We start from the raw sequence: 21443 nt of genomic DNA, 5'->3' as shown, positions 1-21443 counted from the left end.
GGATGCCCTGCTTCTTCTCCAACAGTTCTGCTTCGAAAGCGAAACCGAGTATAAACCTGGCCCTGAGGAGCTAAGTACAGTGGTGTTCTGTGGCTTAGGGTGGGGAGCCCTGCAGTGCTGCTCTGCTGCAGGCACTGTGGATGCAGCAATTCCTGCTCTCCTTGGGGCAGCTCAGCAAGCCCAGCAGCAGAGATCTTTGTAATGCTGAGGATTCAGATAAAACCCCTGTGTTCATAAAAACTGAAAAAACAAGCAACGCTAGAAAAGGCAAGATTCAAAAAAGTAAATACAGTGGATGGGGCCATTGGGCTGTAGAATCCAGTTGCTTCAAGACCTTCTGGGCTGTGTCACATCAAAGGAGCTCTGTGAATTCCACTTTGCCTGTCTCTTCTTGGTGCACTATGAGCTTGGGAAGAGCTGAAGCCTTGTCCTCCCTGTCCCCATGGTGTGGCTGTGATACTTCTCTGCTTTTGATTTCATCCTTAGATCTACCTTCTACAACCAACCTAAAGCTGCTCTTTCAGCATTCACTACTTTGTTGCTTGTCTGTAAAGCCCTTATGTTGATCTATCCAGTGTTTCCCACTGTTGTTTATCTCTGTTCTTGCTGAGCTCTCTGTGAAGGGGTTTGTATTCAGAGCTGAAGGGCTTGGTTCTGCGTGTTACAAAGTTACAGTGCAGGACAGACGCTGTGTGAGGTGTTAAGAACTTCTGAGAAAGAAATGGGGCCGCTTATACTTTTTTGTGGGTACTTAAAGGGCCTTTAGGACACACCATTGTCTTCAGCTTTCCAGCAGCCTTGACCTGAGAACTTGACCTGTATAAATTGCAAAAGATATATGCGTTGCTTCATGTCGTAGCCTGTTCTGTATTTTTGCAATGTGTAAAGACAACTGCAAAGATGAAAAAATATTTTGTGAGGGTGATCCTGACTATCTATAATTTGCACATGACAGTAGATTACGTAATGGCTGTTTGCTCCCTCAGCACTTTGAATCTGTATATTCCCCCTTAGCAAATTGGACATCTATTTTGTATTCTCCCACAGAGAATCCCCAGTGGATTTCAGCTGCTGTTCTCTACCAAGTGTGCTTTTGTGTTGTTGCCAGATATATCCAGTTCAGGAGGGAGAATGTGGGATTGCGTAGCTGCAAAGCTGGCTGTGATGGCAGTTTTCCACAGCATGCCTTCTGTCTGCACAGTGGGAAACCTACTGTAGAGATGTTTTTTGAAGAGCTGAGCCAAAGAGGAAGTGTAATTTCTCCCTGGAGTTCTCCTGGGTATTCCTAATGCTTTTCCCAACTAGAGCTGAGATTTTTAACAGCTGAGAAAATTTACCAGCATTTAGAGATTGGTACGTTCATTGCCAGTAAAGTTCTTTTCTATTGAGGCACCTCACTTAGGTTATCTGGCACTTCCAAGCTGGTATCCAGTACTGTCTGAAGTACACAAGCTGTTTTGATGTTGTGTCACCATGCATCATGGTGACAGGATGTTGAATTCATCTTAGGCTAAGTCCATCTACAGTCTGCTTCTACGCAGACACATTCTGCTCTAAAAATGTAGATTTTTATGGAGAAACCTGGGTTCACACAGTCTGTAGGAAGTTTGTGGACACCCTGAAAAAATGGTTCACCAAGGCTTGGTTCGGCCCAGCCACCCTGTCCCATGGGCACAGGGCTGTGTCCCCCAAATGGAGCTGCTGGAGGGCAGCAGGTTTACTGAGTAGTTTGAAAAGCTTTTTCTGGCTGGTGTATATGTGTGCTTCAGCTAGCTCTGTCACTAGTGAGCCATCACCAACCTCTATGGTCCTGGCTTCAGGTGTTTTTGCTGGAGCACTTAAAGCAAAGGAAGGGAACTGTTGCTAAAGGATGCTACAGCCCTGCCAGAAGAACAGGTGGTTGATAGCAGATCTTCCCACCTCCAAACAGCCTTGGTGGGGCAGGTAGGTGTACTCTAGACCCCAGAGAGCTGTAGAGACTCAAGATTTGGTGGGCAACTCAAAAACTGTTGCATCTTGTTTGTCAGACTCTTAAAACAGGATTTGATGGGTCTACAAACACTGTTTATCTCCATTTTGTGTGCCAGTGGTTTTTGTCCAGGCATTTTCTGGAAGGAGAGCTAGAAGAAGGAGTGGAGAGCAGCCTGGAAGTGGGATCAAAACTGCAGTTTCCAGAGGTCCAGAAGCTACACCAGAAAGAAAATACTGTTGGTTATTGTCAAACTGAACTCTGGTAAAAGACCAGGATATTCTTTTTAGTGCTAGTGAAGCCATACTTCAACTTCTTATGGTCGGAGTTCCTCAGTATTTCAGGCTCCGGATTTTTAGGAGGATTTTTATGCTGTGGGTTTTACTCTAAAAAGCTGAAATCAGGCAGTGCACAGTGCAGAAGGATGCATTTTTCATAAGACCATTTTCCTTTTTCTTTGGAGAAAAAGGAAAATGTTTTCCTGCTTTCTAGATATGATAGATTCTATATATGATATATATAATATATATTTTTCTATAAGTGGTTAGAAAGTTGGTGTCCACTTACTATCAATTACACATATATTTTTAATCAGCTTTGTCCTCAAGCTGAATTGGCTGTCCAACTGCCAGGAGAAATGAGTCAAAATTTTAAGAAACAGCATCCTGTTTTAGTCAGATCAAAAGACTCATTGAGGTGAATAGTAAAGTCCAAATCAAGAAAAGACGTTACATTTCCTTCCTGTGCCTGAAGGGAGCCTACAAGAAAGATGGAGAAATACTTTTTACAAGGGCTTGGAGTGACAGGACATGGAGGAATGGCTTAAACTGAGAGACAGTAAATTTAGATTAGATATTAGGAAAATATTCTTCCCCATGAGGGTGGTAAGGCACTGGCACAGGTTGTTCAGAGCAGCTGTGGCTGCCCATGGATCCCTGGAAGTGTCCAAGGCCAGGTTGGATGGGGCTTGGAGCAGCCTGGGATAGTGGAAAATGTCCCTGCCCAAGGCAGGAGGGGGAACGAGATTCAAGGTCCTGTCTAACCCAGCCCATTCTAAGACTCCATGGTTGTGATTCAGAAAATATCCCTCAGACTCCAAGACTGCAGAATGAGTTTAGCAGAGAAATTGCATCAGAATTAAAGCTATCTCCAAAAATAAAATGACTGATTCATTTTTTATTTGATAGGCAGTTCTTGCAGAAAATGGGCCAGGCCTTGGCACTGTGCTTGAAGAGAAGCTTTTTAATACTTGGGCCAGACACTAAAATTGTGTGCTTTTTCCCTTGGTTTCCTAAGGTGGCATTTTCTGGGCACTGTTGTGGTTATCTCAATGGGCATTTCATTCCCATGTCCTTCTTCTGTGCCTGCACAGAGTCTGTTTGACTTCAGAGCTTATATTTGGGATGTTGGTTGTTACCAGCTAAGAATGAGCAACCTGTATTGGAGGGTGGTACAGCTCATATTTGTGTATGAGCTAGAGTTATCTACAAACTATATTCAACTGTGTGTTGAATGGTCATATCAAAATTCTGCTGTCCTTTTTGCTGCTAAATTCACTGATCACATCTGTAGATTCCACACTCAAGCATGGTCTTTAAAATTACATTAAGAATCCAACACAAAATCCACCTAGCACAAAAATTCTTACCCAGAAGTACCTTCCTTAATAATTCAAAGTGAAAAGATTATTTTTTTTCTTTATAAGGTGAAGTCTCAGAATAATAAGTATAGTGCATACACACACACACAGAGATAATGAAATTAAAATCTGTAAATAGAAACAAATAAATACAAAAGATCAAAACCTGAAAAATAAGGATATATACATAAAAAAAGTAGAGCAGACTTGCTGCATCCCCTCCATCCCCACAGTACTAAGCTATAGAGAGGAATCTGTGAACCTGAGAAGTTTGGTACTAATACTCTGTTGAATTTCGAGGCACTTATCTCCATTTTACCTCTGTTTTGTTTTGGTGCCAGAAGTCAGCATTTACCGAGCACACGTTAGGAATCTGTGAGCAGGTTATCAGTTCCTGGGGCAGGTCTGCATCCCACAGCTGTTCTGTTTCGACAGCCAGATGCAACCTCAGCAAGGGGTGTAATCCTTCCTTGGCTTCACCGGCTTGTGCTGACAGGTTTTCTTGTGTGCAAAGCTCACTTTATTCTGGTCTCTTCTCCTTCCAGGATGGCTCGCTCTCTGTATGAGTGGCTGTGGCAGCACGAGTTCTGGCTGCCCCCAGGAATCACTTGGGAGGACATGCAAGAATCTGAAGACACTCATTACCCTCAACCTCGTGATCTCCTGCTCAGTATCCCTTTTGCTTTAATCTTGGTAGTCATCCGATGTGCCTTTGAAAGGTAAGATACTTTATACTCATTGGGGTTTCTTAGGTACAGTGGGAGCAGTTTGGATCCAAAAGGCGGCTTTATATTGTCTGTGCCAATGCATGACTGAACACTCCATGTCACAAAGTCTGCTGACATAGGCATATTTTCAGCTCCTTCTTTTCAGCCCTGTGTACTAGCTAAAGAAGTGTGTTGAATGTAGAGCACAAACCCTACCCTTAAGGTCTAATTGCAAACATTGTGACTTCCTACACATAAAACAGGTCAGTCTAGATGAGGTTTATGAGTGTGTTTTTCTGGTTTGTGTGTGCTGTTTCTGAGTCGAGTGTGGCAGAAATCATGTTAAGACCCCATCACACAGTTAAGTCTCCTTTATCTTGGGTGATGGGGATCTGGAGTATTGCACCTGATAGATAAGCCTGAATAAGATGTATCAGACTGGGATGAGCCCTTGCCCTCAGCATCAGTCCTGTCTAGCCCAGGGGTCTGTGTGTGGTACTGACCACCACATGGTCTTTTCAGTGCCACTGCCCTCCACTGCTGTGAAAAGACATTTGTAGCTGCTTCCTCTGACTTGAAGTTGCTACAGACCCTTCAGTGCTGTGTTGCCAGGATTTCTGTTCCTTTTATTCTGCTACCAGATCTGCTTTTGGGGCTACTTTTTGTAAGCTGTTATATCATCCTCCAGTGATGGCACAAGAAATTACTCTGACTCAAGGATCTTTCTGGCCACAACATTTGAGGGTTTCACACATTACACTTCAGTACAGGAAATTTGGTGATTATGACAAAGGTATAGCAAGAAATCATGCAGGTACCATTGACTCTGAGTTTCATTAAAGTCCTGAACTGGTGCCATTGATTTATGCAGTTTGGTCAGTAGTTAATATGGTCAGTGACACAACATGATTTCCTGGTAGAAAACTGAAATTTACTATAGCATTAACCATTGTCAAGACTGCAGAACAAGTCCCCTTTCATGATTTTGAATACATTTTAAGGTGTTTTTCAGTATATTAAAAACCCAGTATTCTTAGCAGCTCTTTGAAGATGTAAACTTTTGAATCCTTCAATGGTTTTAAGTTTAGAAAGAGGGGAAAATGACAATTTAAAAACCATTTTATCATTCCTTTTTGAAAAGTGGCTGCACAACAAAATGGAAATGGACCTTCCTGTAGACTAGAAAGATGATTCTTGTGCAGATTCTCTGTGACACAAGCATAGCTTGGAAAAACATATAGACGTTGAAATGATTCAGAGCTCTCCTACAAGAATGTTTTTACATAAAAATACTAGCTGTAAGTTGGGGCATTTTATTAAAACCAATTGTGTGATTAATAACTAAAATAATAATTTTAGGATGATACAAAATTGGAATTTAAATCTCTTCTTTGTAAACAGTATGTTTAGTGTGCATTCCATAAATTCCATAGTTTTTATCCTGTATTTTCCTGGGGACACAGGCATCTTGGTTACCTTTTCTCGTGTGGATACCAAGGTGCTCCAGGTAGCCATTAAAACACAAGTGACTCACATTTCTTCCCTGCTGATGCAGAGACTTGGCTGGACTCCATACTCCTTCAGGTAGGCCCTGCTGGTCAGTGACATGGATGCACTTCTGGTGTAGAGCTGGAAATTGGGCCCATGTGCCACATTGAGTGGCACTTGGCCGATTTATGGCTACCCAGTGCAAGACATGGCCAGGAAGAAGGAGGAGTCAAACTCTTCCCTGTGATGGCTCATGACAGGACACAAGGCAATGGGCACAAACAGAAATGCATGATGCTCCATCTGCACATACAGAAACTTTCTTCTTACTATGAGGGTGGTTGAACATTGGAAGAGTTTCTTCATGGGCAGAGATACACAACACCCACCTGGACAGCCCGCTCAGCCCCTGGAGCTGGCCTTGCTTGTGCAGCAGAGTTGGGCTGGGTGATCTTTCAGCATTCATTCTGTGCTTCTGTGATTCTGTCCCTTTATTTGCCTACCTCCTGCCACACCACTTCCAATCAATCTAAATATATTTTCCAACTGCTTTTAGATTCCAATGGCCAAGTAAAAAAAATATTTTTCCTTCTCCCTTCCAAGTGCATCCCCAGCTGGGAGTGTCTCCACAGGCTGGTCCTACTCATTAATTTTTAAGCTGTTTTGATTCACAAACTTCATTAAATAAAAGCTGCATGTCACACCCTTGAGAAAGATAGTATCACAAGCCCATTTTACAGGTCCAGGAAACCTATAATCATAGCACTATGTTACCTATGCAAATTACAAGCCAGTCTTCTGAGCTGTATTCTTGTTTGTCCTAACTCTGCAGTCATTTATTTCAGCATGACTTTTTCTAATTCTGAATCATTACTGTTTCATATCCAGTTCATCCTGGAGAAGAAAGCTTCCCCTGGGAAGGTGAGGTGTGAATCCAGCCCTCAGTTTCTCCATTGCCTTATCTGTATCTTTTAACAGTGGCACTGTCCCTATTTAAAATAATTTTACACCAAGTTTGAGAATTGCAGAAGGAAATGTGTGTTTGTTTCTCATTTTCTCTGTAGATAACCCTGACTGTATATCCTTGTACACCTAGTCTGCAGATCAAAATGAGTGGCTGTAACTAGTAGACAGGTTTGGGTTTGGTGGCTGTAGTTTACCCTCTGGCAATTTATTCTACCCTCAGCCACCACCAGCTATTACGTGCAACTGTGCATTGGGTGCCAAGTTTTTTCTCTCTCTAGATAGTTCCTGCCTTGGGATTTCAGATATTATAATGTGTTCATGCAATTTAACTGTCAGAACTCTCGGTAAATAATAAGAGGTGGGGGAAGTCTAGAGAATTTTCTGCAGTGTCTGCACTGGCCATTGTGCTGGGACCAATTGTTTCATCCTTTTTTTGGGCATTAAACTTGTGAAAGAACCTGCTTCCTCAAGATGGATTTTCCTCTCCTTTGCACTGGCTGGCTGAACTGGGGAAAACTGAGACAGCAACATCCTTCTAAGAGCCAGCTATGCTGGTGATGAGGTGGTAGCTGTGGGAAGAGGACCGTGGTATCTGGGTGTGGCCTGGGAGAGCTGAGGAGGCTGTGGGGAAGAAACAGCTCACAGGTTGTGAAGCAACCCATTACTGCTGCAGTGCTGGGCTATGCCACAGTACTGAGGCAGGAACTGGGGGAAGCAGTTAATGATGTCCTGAGAAAAGAGAGGACCTAGAACTTGGGATCCTCCTCCCCTGTTCCTTTAATATTTCCAGATTGCACTTGTGACGAGATATGTCCTGCAAACATAACTTGGAGATTGATTTTAAGCACCTTATACTTTAGCTGAACTTTTCCCTGGACATAGTCCTGCAAGGGTATTGACTTCTCTTCTAGTTATGTAATGTTTAAGACCATTTCTGTAAAAATCAAGTTCTTGGAGTGCTATGGTTCTGAAGGAGTATTGCAAAGTGTTTCTTAATTATGTGAGTAGTAAAATGTAGCAACTAAAGTGTTTTGAGAAACAGTAAAGTCATTGAAAACCAGACTTTATGTACAGTTTTTGATTTGTCTGATTTTGGACTTGGTCAGAAATTTTTGGGTGTTAGGTGATTGAAAGGAATTGTCAGTGAATTTGAATCCACACAGCTCCCAGACTTCACTAGAAGAGGGTTTTAGTCAAATAGTAGGTTTCTTTGTGGAAGGGTGGTGACAGGATGTGAGCCATATGTTGTACATTTAAAGAAATGGATGCTCTTCATCTGCCAGGAACAGATGTTTGAACTCAAAACCAGAAGAAAGAAAGGACACCAATTTTGAGTATTTTATTCAGAAATGTACCTTTCTAAAGTTTATTTTGCATAGAGATTTTTGTTGTTGATTAGTAATCAGGAAGGATCTGGAAACAGTTTCCTATTAAGATCTTACAGGCAGGGCTTAGTGCAAAGATGACGGACACATTGCAGCATTTAACTGAAAATGGACCTGACTCAGTTTGGACAGCAACACTGTAGTGAATCCAGACCTTGTATCAAATGGAACAGTCAGTTTAACTGGTGTGAAACATTCCCCTGCAAGCAGGAGAAGGCAGAGACTACGCTAGGAGCACAGTGATAGCCCTCTGCCAAAGGAAAGCAGGAGACTAAAAGAGACTGTGCAGTTCAAAGAATAGAAGTTCAGATTGCTGCTGTCACTGGTTCTGCATTTCTTAGTACTTGAAGGTATTTGCAAGTGGCACCCTTATAAATAATTTTTAAAAATCCACTCCCCAAAGTTAAATTATTTCTTGTATTTTACACTAACTGAAAGCCTCTGCAGAAGGAGTGTAGCCCACATTTGAAAGGTGGGGGAGTAGCAGTTTAGGCCTCTTCATGATAAGTCCATTTAGTTTCAACTTCAACAGGTTCTGCACAAGACAGTTTGTTCTGTGATTACTGAATAAAGTGCCTTGGTGGGACCTCTGCCATTGAGTGAGAGAAGTAGGCTGGTGATGAGAATCATCTCCCTTACTGTGTCTGACTCTGAGAAGGATAGAGTTTAGTCCTCAGATTTACCCTTTTGTCTCGTAGAGAGCTGATAAAGTGGCATGATGAGGCCGTCCCTGCTACTGAGATGATGTATCTGTGATGTTGAAATCAGTACAAGCATCATCCTCTTAGGGCTGTGCTTAGAACAGGATTTAACTAAGAACTGAGTCAGAGCACAGAGCCAACACATGCAAATGTCCCTTAGGAAGAATTTCAGGCCTTGATTTCCCAATGGTATTCATAAAAGTAGGATTGGTTCCATAAATCATGGGTAAACTCAAAACCTCAACAGCAAGGTAATTGTAACTGGTTACACCCTCTCTTCATCCACTGCAACTGGCTTGTTTCTGTTACAGTGTTTATCCATGACCACAAGAAATCAGCAGGAAATATAGAGAAGTCAGGAATTAAACAAAACTAAGAAATCTGTCAGGACACTTTAAGAAGTTTTTCAGTAACATAAATTTGTTGGCAAGCTATGTTAACACTTGACAGAAACATTCTCTTTGCTTTAATGTGTCTGGAAAACTTTCCGTTTAATGCCCAGTTTTCATAATTTCCAGTTCCCAATATGGCCGGATTAAGAAGTGGCAATAAAGTTGTTTTCAACCATAGAATTGATTACATCTTCCTCTTCAGAGGCGCTTATATTGATGCCTGATCTTTGAAAGGGAAAGATCAGGCCCACTTCAAGGAACTGTTTAATATAAGAACCAAGATCTAGTGCAGAGCTTAAGGTAGATGTTTTCCCAACTTCAGTGGAGTTATGGATATTATTGAAATACTGTGTTATTGTTCTTAGCACAGGACCTGCTGGTCCAGTATCACTCTTACTAAACCAATCACTTCATATTAAAAAGTCATTAGATGCACTTAAAACATTTTGTGAGAGCAGTCAGAGCGAAAACCCAGAATTCCCAGCAATGGGTATAGTCCTTTGCCAAAGTGCTGCTAAATTTCACTGAAACTAGTCAATGCTCTACCCGTGTTTTTGTGATCACTGCACATCTTGTTGCCAGCAAGCATACTTAGCCCTGGCCCTTCTTTTATGGTAGAAACATAATTTTCATTGGTCTTGGTACATCTTTGAATGTTTCTGTAGCCAGTGATGCCAAAGGAATTTCCCAGAGATGATGACAAAGAACAATTGATACACAGACAGGTGGGTGGCTGTGCAAAAGAAAAGTGAGAAAGAGCTGTTGTATGAGTGAGTAAAATGTGTACCCCTTCTGTGGTTTAACAGAAGTTACATCATTCCTTAGGTAGGGGGTCTTTTTATAAAATTGTTTATAATATTTGTTAAATAAATTAAGAAATCAGTTCTTGAAAAGAAAACTTCTAAAAGATCCTTCTGAAGGATGCTGGATCTGAAATAATCCCTAAAGATGTACATACGGAGTATAAGCTCTATAACTAGCAGAAACCACAGCCATAAATATATCCCATATTTTTTTGAAGCAGAACACCTTTAAACACCAACATAGTGAAATAGCTTTTGCAGCTTAAGCAAAGTGAAAAAAAAAAATCTTAATCTGTGTCCAAATCATTAGGAAGAACTGATCACAGGACTTGCCTGGACAGCAGGAGTGACCAGGCAGAGCAGCTGTGGGGCTCAGCACTCACTGCCTCTGATTGGTGCTGTCAGCTCAAACCAGCTTCAGCGCCAGTTTGCAGTAGCAGAGACACTTCCCAGTGGCACTGTGTAAAAGGGAGCAATAATAAGAACAGCTAATTCTTGAGAAATTAGAGTAAAATTCAGATGATTTAGGTATTTTTTAAAAATAATACTGCTTGACAAGTTTCTTGTTTGTGCCATATTCACTTCATACCTTCAATGAAATGATCTCACTTCATATCCTCAATGAAAATGTTTCCTGCTGCTGAGGTAGAGAGGAGTATTGGTAGTGGAGGAGTTGAGTTGTTGAACACAGGAATTCTCTGAACAGTTTTCCTTGGATAATTTTTTTCTATTTATACAGACTTTTTTTTTTCTTTATTTCACTGTAAAAGACTGAACATGCACAGTTAGTGCAAACATCCATTCCTTGTGACAAGGTTTGTAGTTGCCGTGTCCTTATTTTGCAACTATGTTTGATTTATGTTAGGAAACATGGAAGTAAATTACTTCAGGAAAGACCAAGTGGCTTCCTTTTTCAGCAGGACATTTCTTCTTCATTAATACTACACCTCTGGCAGAGCCTCCCTCTTGGTCCTGAGCCAAAGCCTTAGTTCAGGTGGATGCCATGTATGTTCCATGTTCTAGATTAAGCAGGGAACAACATTTAGGCCTTATCACCACTGTGGTATGCCCCATCAGCTGCAAGCAAGCCAGAGACACAATTGGTGATTCAGAAGTTGACAAAGGAGGATACAGCATTTGCCAACCTCATGTAATTTTGAATATCACAGCAAAGAGCTCAGAGCAGTAGAGTATAAGTCCAACAGTTTCTACTGTGAGTTCGTGATTTTACTGCTCAACATGATACTCATGTTTAGATTCACATGTGGGAAGCAGCTGTTACGTACTGCAACATGTTTTAACAGTGCTGCAAAATCAGAAATCACTGTTCTGTTTTTGGCTGACCCTTTATGTTTTTGTTTGCAGAGCTATAGCCCTGCCCCTCAGTACCAAATTGGGTGTGAGAGACAAGCAGAGACCAAAAGTTCAGCCCAACCCCGTGCTGGAAACATTCTATAGTACACGCCACAAGAACCCTGAAGAGGTGAGTCCCTTCTTCCTTTGCTTTCCTGTAGATTTCATGTCTTTAGCCAAAGAAAATCCCATTTGGAATCATGAAGTTGAGCAGTGCCATTCATATCTTGAAGCTCAACAAAGGAAACCGCAGCACTGATTACCTGAGAGCAGCTGACCAGGAGGGTGCTCCTGCAATGCCATCAGCTCTGAGTTCTGCTTCTGAACACCTGGGAGGAAACTATGCTGCCAAAAGAAACAGTGACAGCTCCTGCTCCCTGCTTACCTTATACATAGCGCCAACTGCAACACAGGCGGCTCTGCCTGAGAGTGGCACTCTCTTACTGTGAGGGTGCCCAGGGAGGTTGTAGATCTCTATCCTTGGAAAAGGATATAAATTGTCCTTGACACCTGGCTCTAGGTGGCTCTATTTGTGCAGGGCCCATTGGACGAGGTAATCTCCATGGTCCCTTCCAACACCAGTCATTCTGTGATGGCTTCTTTTTGTATACTAGCAAGTCCTGTAAAAAATTAATCACTTCACCTGCCTTGGGCTCCCACATTGCTAGTCCCTGCAGCTCAGCCAATGTGAGTTGCTTGATCTCCTAGTCCTAGACTGGGTCATTCTGTTGTGCAGTCCATGAGTTTGAGATTGGCCTTGCAAGAAGCCAGAGTCTTGGTCATCATCACAGAGATTGTGAGGGGCTTCAGAAACCTAAAAACACACTGGTGGGTAGTTTTCCCCTGAGGGATAAAGAGAGTGATTTTCAAGAAATTGGCAAGATGATCCAGAGTTATAATGGCTGCTGCTGATGGGAAAAACTATTAACAGGATTGTGAAATGTCAGGCAATATAGAATTTAACCTGGTTGGTGAAGTCGCTGGGTGTGAACTCTGTGGTAGGGAAAAGAATCTGATTTTCTTTCAGCATGTTTTTGTAGGCCTTCTCTTGGCCTCGAAGCATTAGCTGGGAGCTCTTATCAAGGATGGTGAGCAGAGGGCTCACCATGGGTTCCAGTTCCAAGGAAGAATCCTACTCCAAACACATTGCTTCAGCAAGGCTGTTGCGGCATGGTTTGTGCTGCAGTGGGGCATGAGGACCCCCAGGACAGGTAGTACCAGGTTAGAAATAAAGGAAAAGAGGCTAAAATTAAAATACAGGCATTGATCTGGGCAGTACAGCCAGCCCATCTCTGCAGCAGTAGGAAGGAGTGTTCTTAAGGGGCACTTGTAAGTGTGGTAGGCCCTGACCTTCCACTTACCTTTCTGTCCCCAAAATCCAAACATTTCTCAGTATAACTGCTTCTATGGCAGAGATCTAACTCAAAACCTGGCTTTGCCACCAGGCTTTTCTGACAGCTCTCCCTGCACCCTCACTGCACTGAAGTGGTGCTTTTCTCCCCACAGATCTGGGACACTGGAACAGATCCTCACCATTAGACAGCAGTATGAGGTGCAGCAGGAACTGCTGCCTGGCTCTCTCCACTCAGTCTGCTGGCTTCCTTCCTCTCCCGTGAGCTCTCAAACTGCTGCTTAGAGGCAGCTTTTACTTGTCCAATACAAGATGAGATTTGGCAGCCCTTGGCAGCCATTTCTTGGGAGGAATTCCACATGATGGAGCAGTTGGAGAATGTAAATTAGCACCTCCATTTGTGTCCACCACCACAACAGAACTCCAAAAACAGCATATCTTAAAGCAGCATAACTGAAGATTGGTAATGAACTTACTTTTGTACAGCATGCTCAAAGTATGTAGGCTACTCTCTTACCTGATACCAATTAAGGTAAATACATTCCATGAAAAACTATTGCTTTACTTAAAAAATAAGGCTATCCATGATGACACTTCCAAGTAGGAATATAAAACATGACAAACTTTTTTAATGTCACATGCCAAACTCTTAACAGCCTCAGGACAAGAAGGAAGGTAGTTGCTGGATTTCTGTGAGTTATATATTGAGGAATTACCCCTAACAGGTTTACCACAACAGAAGAATATCCAGTAGGAAAATGATGTTGCCCCTGCTCATGACAGTCATCATGATACTGCATCAGAGTGCTGAGAGGCATGACAAGATTCAGTGCGGAACTATAAAATATAATTTAAGCTGCAGTGGTCTTTATTAGAGTGACAGATTTGAGGGATTTGGTCCCTGAAGACAGGGTGAAGAAGTGATTTGGCAACAAATTCATGTGAGGAGACAAGATCAGTTTGAAACTGGGAAAATTCACATTAAAAAAAATGAGAAGTTTCAACATCAGCATTTATAACCAATTGATTAGAGGGGAATGGAAATATTTTCTACTATCCAAGACCTTTACACTAGGAACAGACAGCTTTCAGAAAGATGCCTTAGCCTGAACAGACTTGGGCTGGCCAGGGGATCCAGCTGGGCTCTGTGGTGGGTCAGATGAGATACTGCTCTGTCTGACCTTTGAATCTGGATCTGAACCTGCTGTCTCACCTGTTTTCCAGGGTGAGCTGCTCAGTTTAGCCAAGCAATGTGACCTGCCAGTACGGAAGGTAGAGAAGTGGTTCCGGCACCGGAGGAACATGGACCGGCCCAGCCTGTCGAAGAAGTTCAGTGAGGCCTGGTGAGCAGGAGCACAAGCCATAACTCAGGTTTCCACCGGAGCTGAGTTCCACAGACAGCTCACTGCCTCCCTCTGCCCTCCATCCCTATGCAGAGAGATCCCAGCTCCCTGTCCACCCTCTATTCCTACACAGAGAACATCTTGGGTCTTTTCTGACCCACCTGGCTCTGCTGTAGCTCTCTCCTGCTTCTCTGTTACAAAAACATTTCTTGCTTTCCCCCCTTATTTGCAATCCCAAATCTCCTTTTACTGCTGTACCTTTATTCCTTTCTGGGCCCTTGTTTCTGACTTTTACTTCTGACTTTATCAGACTGGCATCCTGCTTTGACACACATTTTAACCTGAAAAACTCTGCTGTTTAGATTTTGCTGCTGCTTCAGTACCTACTAAAAAGGCACACCTTCTGTTGCCTTTCCCATAGCAAAGAGAACCTTTGCCTCTCTGCAAGGAGAATCCTTCTGCTGCACCTTTTCTGCAACTATTTTGCTTGCTGTTGCTTTCAAAAAGTACAGGCTGGATTGGATTTTGATGTCATTTGACTTCAGCATCCTGAAAGTCACAAACTGGCTCTCTTCCACGGGGATGGAAGCTTGTGAGCAAAGAACAAAAACTGCCTTGGAAACAGCTGTGTGGAAATCCTCCTTGTTATGTGGAGGCACAAAATAAATCTCAGGTCAGACAGATCTGAATGTCAGTGCTGGCTCAGCTTTCCACAGAAAAGGAGGATTCTTCACAGCTTGGTTGGAATGCCTTATTTACAAGAAGCTGTACTACTATTTGTGAAGGAATTGGGTTTTCCCAGGAAAGCCACACAGGCAAAAGAAATCATTAAATACCTGGAGTAGTATTCATCTATCTAAAAGATCTACCACCTGTAGGATAGCCATCAACTTAGAGCTCATCAGCATGTGCTCCATTTAACACTCCACCTGTAATTCAAAACACCTGCCTAAAAACCCTAATTCAAAATGAAGAAAATCATGTGTATTAATTATTTGTAATATTCCATATAGTTACAAGTATTTACAGAAACGGTGAATAAGGAGTTGTAAAGCAACAATGTTTACTCTGCCTCCATCTGGATGAAATGTCAGCTCTCCCTGCACTCTAATGACTTGTAGTAAATAGTTACAGTAAATAGGAAACAGTAAATCCTTTTCTGCCCAGCTCACTGAGGATAGTGTCCTTCTACCTGCCCTCTGTCGTCATGTGCAGTCTGTAGACAGAATGTCTCTCTGATGTGACATAGCAGCTTTTGATACTTCATTTTTGCCTTGGAATTCATGGGGGTTTCATTGAAAGGTAGAGTCTCTCAAAATGCAGTTACATCTGAATTGTTATGGAGATTTTTGGAAATTAAAGGACTGGTTTAGACAGTTTTATTCATTTGAATATTTCCTGTGGTTCATTTATTAATAACTTGCTTATTCTGTTGGGATGAAATTTCCTTCATTCCTTACTACATGTGTGCATATTCAGGTGACCTGCCTCTGTCCAGTGACCTGTGCAAACAGTTTGTATGTACTTCTGTGTGAGTTTAATGTTGGTAAATCGTTACCGGCCCCTCACTGGCCAAATGTGACAGTAACTAGTTACATGATAACAAATCGAGCAGGCTGGATCTCCAAAGGCCTAGGAGAGAGATTGGCATTGTTTCACTTCTACAAATGCATCTGCTACTGTTGGGAAGCTTTGGGATATTCTCTACGGGATTTTAGTCAGCAAGATTCTTGTGATTCTGTCATCTCTACAGCAAAGGAATTGCTCTTTGTAAAATCTGGGAAATGTGCTGGTAACAGGCAAAGAGCTGTTCCTGTTTTGGTCAAACCTTGAACATACTAATATGTGTCTTTGCCTTAATAGTGTTATTCTTTGATTTAATGTGAAGATACACAGACTTGCAGCTCAGGGGTTAATGACTGGGATTCTAATGCCCTTTCTTTTGTTTCTTTGTAGCTGGAGATTTACATTTTACATAATTTCTTTCTTCACTGGACTCACTGTCCTGTACAATGTGAGTACACAGTCACCTGCTGTTCTACCCAGCCAATGCCTGCATGAATGGCAGTTTGTTGTCAAACATGCCTTTTCAGATCTTCTAGAGGTTTTCCACACAAGTTGGTGTGTATCCCCTGCACAGCACGCTTCGGAGACCACAGACACACTGGACCATGCTTATTTTAAGGACTCCAGAACCAAGATGTTTCCTCTTCTTCTGGCAAAGCAGAAGGCAATTGGGATTGTGTAAAAGTAAATTTCTGCAGGGTAGGAAATAGAACATTTACCTAAGCTGGAAGCCTGTTTGTGTGTTGTATCCAATACCTCTTCAAGGTAAAGAAATTTGGCTTCCTTTGGAGCACAGACTGCAACTTAATAATTTTATCTGCTAATTTTCTTTCCCTTAGCCAGAATGTGATTGGGTCAGGCTCATACCTCAGCCTTTTCTCCAATTTGATAAATAGTGAGTTCTCTTGATACAATTTGAACTGCCTCACCAGGCAGAAGTGATAACAGGAGCTATGGATGTGCTCTAGTCCCTGAGCTGTGATGACTGAGCTGGAAATAGGGGCACTGGCCATCTGCTTCCTCTGTTTTAAAGGTTCCCCTGAATATTTTGCTGCATCTGGTTCCCTAGGTGAGCTTTGCCAAAGTCTTCTGGTATGGTCTGATGACTTAAGTGATGGAAAATATGCACATCCGGATGCAGCAGGCACAAACTCTCCTTGTAACCTCTCATAGTAACAAGTGAAGGACTTTTGAACTTACACAGACTTTCAAGTTAGATTTTAAGGTACTCAAAAGTATGAGGATTATAGGATCAGCTAGCTGAGGAGTGAAGGTATCAGAATCCCAGATCCGATGTTCTATAGATCTGTACATCAAAACAGAAGGCTGTTCCTTGAGACCAGCTATTGAAATTTGGTCTGGATGACCTGCTTAGCATTGTACAAGGGCCCTGTGGCAAAAAGGGACGAAATCATATTCTTCAGCATGTTATCTGTCCATTTAATGGAAGAAATACCATTTTCACTTTTTGTGACCCATGTCTGTATCCAGCATACATCTTAAAATTTTCAAAGAGAAGGGAGACATCCATTCTGCAGACAGCACCTCTAGATTGTGTAGCAAATATGTTACTCTGTTACCTAAATGGTACTAAAATAACTACATTAAAAAGAAGGACAAAGAACTAGCATGACAGTGTATGTATACCTGTGAGACTTCCTGATTTTCACATGTTTACTTTGTAACCTGATTGACTTTTTAACATGCATGTGTTTTTGTGAAATTTCCTTTTTTCTTTAGGAAAAAGCAAATGTTTAAATTCTGTATTAGTAATTTTGTACTGATAGCAAAAACCTCTGCCCACGTGTCAGTGAAACAGCCTGTAACAAAGGAAAGTAATCTTCCAGTAGGCCACCAGAAATCAGCTGTATTTGCTGAGAATAGAGGAGTGATGAAATTCAGGAATCTGGAGTTCCTTCCTAGCTTAGGTAAAGAGTATGCCATAGTTGTTTCCTAGTTATTGCTTTGTCCTGTCTGGTTCTCTATCACACATTTCTCCTGGTTCTGCACAGGTATTTGCTGTAAATTCTACTCCCAACCTCACTCCCAGTCAGCAGGGACTGTGTATTTTTCAAATTACCACTGCACTTAAAACCACTGCCTCCTGCCTCCCCTCTGTATCGCCCACACATCAGCAGTGCTCAGTGAGAAGAAATGCCTGAGCTCTGATACCTGGAGCCCTGTAGAACTCAGAGAAAAATACCCTTATAGGTGTGAGGCACTGCTGTGTTCTGTGAGCTCTGATCCAGTCTGGGCACAGCTCTGAGCAGAGCATGCTCCATGCAGGGAGGACTCTTGGGGACTTTATTTGCCATATTTCTATGAAAGTTTCAAAACTACCAAGTCCTAAACTAAAAATTTTCTATTAAACAGAGTAGGATCTTTTCAGAGGTTCATTACTTAACAAACTGAGCCTAACTTTCACTGTTAGAGGAAAAATCACATACCTGACACACCAGTCTCCAGCCTTCTATCCACATTTAAGTGTTATTGTCTAAATCACAGATATTACTAATGAAATACTTGTAAGGTTGTTTTTAAATGTTCAAAACATCACCACCACCTCAAGCTTGTACAACACTAAAAAAAGTTGGGAGAGGTCTTCTCTGAGCTATTTTATTTGGGACAGCTAAATAGTGTGTGAGATTTCAGGCAAATAGTCACAATTTCAAAATGTCACAAGCAGATGCAAGTCCTTATGGAAATCTCTTGGCAATTGGCTTCCAGATAGTAAGGCCTGCTCTGCCTGTAATAAAACACAACGAAGTCTATAGTAGTTACAAACTAAAGAAATTAGACAATTAATAAGAAAAGAACTCATCTGATATTCTCACATACATGTTGCATTTTTGTTGCAGAAGCCTTGGCTTTGGGACCATAGAGAGTGCTGGACAGGATATCCACAACAGGTGAGTCACACAAGAAGGAAAATTGCTGCTATAAATCTTGTATTGTGCTTCTGTATTTTTTGAAAATCAGATTATATTAGTGACAAAAAGAGGACACTGAATTAAATTCAGACACAGAAGACCTAAGAATTCAAAGTCAGACCCTCATCTGGAGAGAACATCTTTGTACCTGGTATCATCTAAAAATAAACCATACAAACAAGTGGGGCTTGAATAGGAATGTAAGACTGAAAGGATCACTTGGGTCCCTCTGTCTCCTGCTCTGTATACTTGCAGTACACGTCTTGTCAAAATCATTAGGGGCCTCCATAATGGCACACTCTGATGGACTGACCCTGGCTGGCCACAGTGTACCTACCAAGCCCATTTTTCTCTCCCCTGCTCAAATGGAAACGGAGGAGAAAATCTAGCAAAAGGGTCATGGGTTGAGATAAGGACAGGGAGAGAGCACTTCCTGATTACCATCACAGGCAACACAGGCTTGACTTGGGAAAAAATTGTTTTAATTTATTGTTAATCAAATAAGAGTAGTTTAATAAGAAATAAATCCAAATCTTAAAAATGCCCTCCTGCACCCCTCCCTTCTTCCTGGGCTTAACTTTGCTCTGACATTCTCCACCTTCTCCCCTGCAGAGGTGCAGCAGTATGTGGAATTGGGTTTGTGGTCAGTTCATCTCATCTTTTTTCTGCTGCTCCTTCCTCCTGCCCCAGCTCTCTCCTTGCTCTGGCAGTAGGGTTCTCCAGTGAGAGACAGCTCTCCATGAACCTCTCCACTGTGGGTCCTTTCCACAGGATGCAGTCCAGTAGGAATGAACTGCTCCATTGTGGGTCCACCACAGGGCCACAGGTGCTGCCAGGAGCCTGCCCCAGCACTGGATCTCCACAGGCTCAGAGCTTCCTTAGGCCACATCCCCCTGCTGTAGTCAGGGTCCTCTAGGGGCTGCAGGTGGATTTCTGCTACCTGTTGACCTCCATGGGCTGCAGGGGCGCAGCCTGTATCACCAGGGGCTGCTGGGGAATCTCTGCTCCAGCTCCAGAAGCTCCTCCTCCTCCTTTCTGCACTGACCTGAGGGTCTACAGGGTTCTATCTCCTATTCTCACTCCTCTCTCCACACCACTCTTGCCCAGCAGTTTTTTTCCATTATTAAGTACATTTTCCTCAAGTCACTGCCCCTATCATTCATGGAGCCAGTGGCAGATCCATCTTGGAGGTATCTGGAACTGGCTCTATTGGACAGGAGGCAGCTTCTGGCATCTCGCAGAAGCCACCCCTGCCCCCACCCCACTACCAAAACCTTTCCATGTAAATCAAACACACACCCATTTTCCAATATTTGTAACAACCAAGAAGACCAAAAGGACTAGTCATGTCCCACTGGCAAAGAGCAAGTCAAGGACCAACCTGTGTATTAGCAGAAACAACAAATGTATTTACCATTTCTACTAAACACACCATGCCCTGTGCTACAGACAATTACAAAAGAAATGCTAGTTCTCCTGAATAGTCTGATTTTGGGGGAGGGGGAATAAAACAGCTTCTAATCCAGACCTCCTGTTTGGATAACCTGGAGTGTGACCAGCACACCAGCTAGGAAGATGTTCATATCCTCCCTGGAAGCCCCAGGGCATCCAGCTGTGCTTCCTCTTGTGGTCAATCACTGGTGCTACAAAGGAAAACAAACTAAAATTTATGAAGGTCATAAATAACCAGTTGGTATTTGGGAGTGCAATACTTCATGTTCCTTTGGAAACGGTTGCAAAGCCCCTTTAGTCATAGTAATTATTTATCAAATAGATTCAGGTTTAAGGAGGTCATATAGTGCCACAACAGCAAAAATTGTTTGTTAAATAACAAGATCTTGCTGAGTGGGTCTAAGCTTTCAGTTTCCCAGCTGTAAAGGCCCAGATAATTTACCCAAAAGAAAGTGATTTACATTTCCTGATGGCATTGGATTCCCCCCCATTAGTTTTGATTAAAGTAGAAAATCTGTGACAGAGTGCAGGGTATCTGAAGCATCTTCAAGCCTAAAAGGGGAATGATTTATTCAGCTATTCCTTTTCCACTATAATGAATTAGTTTATGTAGTTTTTAAAACTACATACTGTCTGCTCAGGAATCTGAATAGTGTTGAAGAAATCCTAAAAATAGTCAGGCTCTTCATGGTGGTTTCCTAAATGTTTGACACAGAATGGTAAAGTGGAATTTCCCCTACTGTTTGATTTAATCTTTGCACAGATGACATTTAGTAAGTGAGTGTGTTGTTCAGTTGAAGTATTTCCCCCTGTAGCTGCAGGATCCAGCTTTGCTGATTTGGTTGTTGTGCTGGGTTTTCACGGCCTGGTTTTGGTAGCAGGGGGCTACAGAGGTGACTTCTGTAAGAAGTTGCCAGAATCTTCCTCCATGTCCAGCAGAGCCAATCCCAGGTGAGTTTGAATGTGCTGCTGGCCTAGGCTAGGCCAATTAGAAATAGGGGTAACACCTCTGTGATAACAGATTTAAAAATAAAGAAAAAAAAAAAAAAAAAAGCGAAGTTATTGCACAGTTGTATTTGAAGCCAGAGAAAAACGGGCTGAGAACATGGGAGAGGAACAACTCTTCAGACACCAAAGTCAGTGAAGAAGGAGGTGTAGGAGGTGCTTCAGACACCAGAGCTGAAATTCCTCTGCAGCCTGTGGTGAAGACCATGGTGAAGCAGCTGTGCCCCTGCAGCCCATGGGGATCCATGGGGGATGCAGAGATCCATCCTCTGCCCGGGGAGGAGAAGCCCATATCAGAGTAGGGGGATGCCTGTGAGGAGGCTGTGACCCTGTGGGAGACCCATGGAGAGAGGAGGCCTGCTCCCATGCTGGAGCAGTCTGTCCTTGAAGGAC

At 42.5% G+C, this 21443-nt stretch overlaps 1 protein-coding gene across 1 annotated transcript in view; it reads left to right on the top strand.

Moving 5' to 3' along the window:
- Positions 1-21443, top strand: part of LOC136372043 (ceramide synthase 4-like) — a 36069-nt gene that overhangs the window by 9061 nt on the left and 5565 nt on the right. Inside the window, exons 2-6 of the mRNA XM_066336510.1 lie at positions 4154-4327; positions 11416-11533; positions 13979-14097; positions 16054-16111; positions 18522-18572. Coding sequence (XP_066192607.1) covers positions 4154-4327; positions 11416-11533; positions 13979-14097; positions 16054-16111; positions 18522-18572 — 520 coding nt within the window. The remainder of the gene's footprint in view (positions 1-4153; positions 4328-11415; positions 11534-13978; positions 14098-16053; positions 16112-18521; positions 18573-21443) is intronic.

Source organism: Sylvia atricapilla, chromosome 26 (genome assembly GCF_009819655.1).
Source record: "Sylvia atricapilla isolate bSylAtr1 chromosome 26, bSylAtr1.pri, whole genome shotgun sequence".
Classification (NCBI taxonomy): Eukaryota; Metazoa; Chordata; class Aves; order Passeriformes; family Sylviidae; genus Sylvia; species Sylvia atricapilla.
This window is presented reverse-complemented; position numbering and strand designations above follow the sequence as displayed.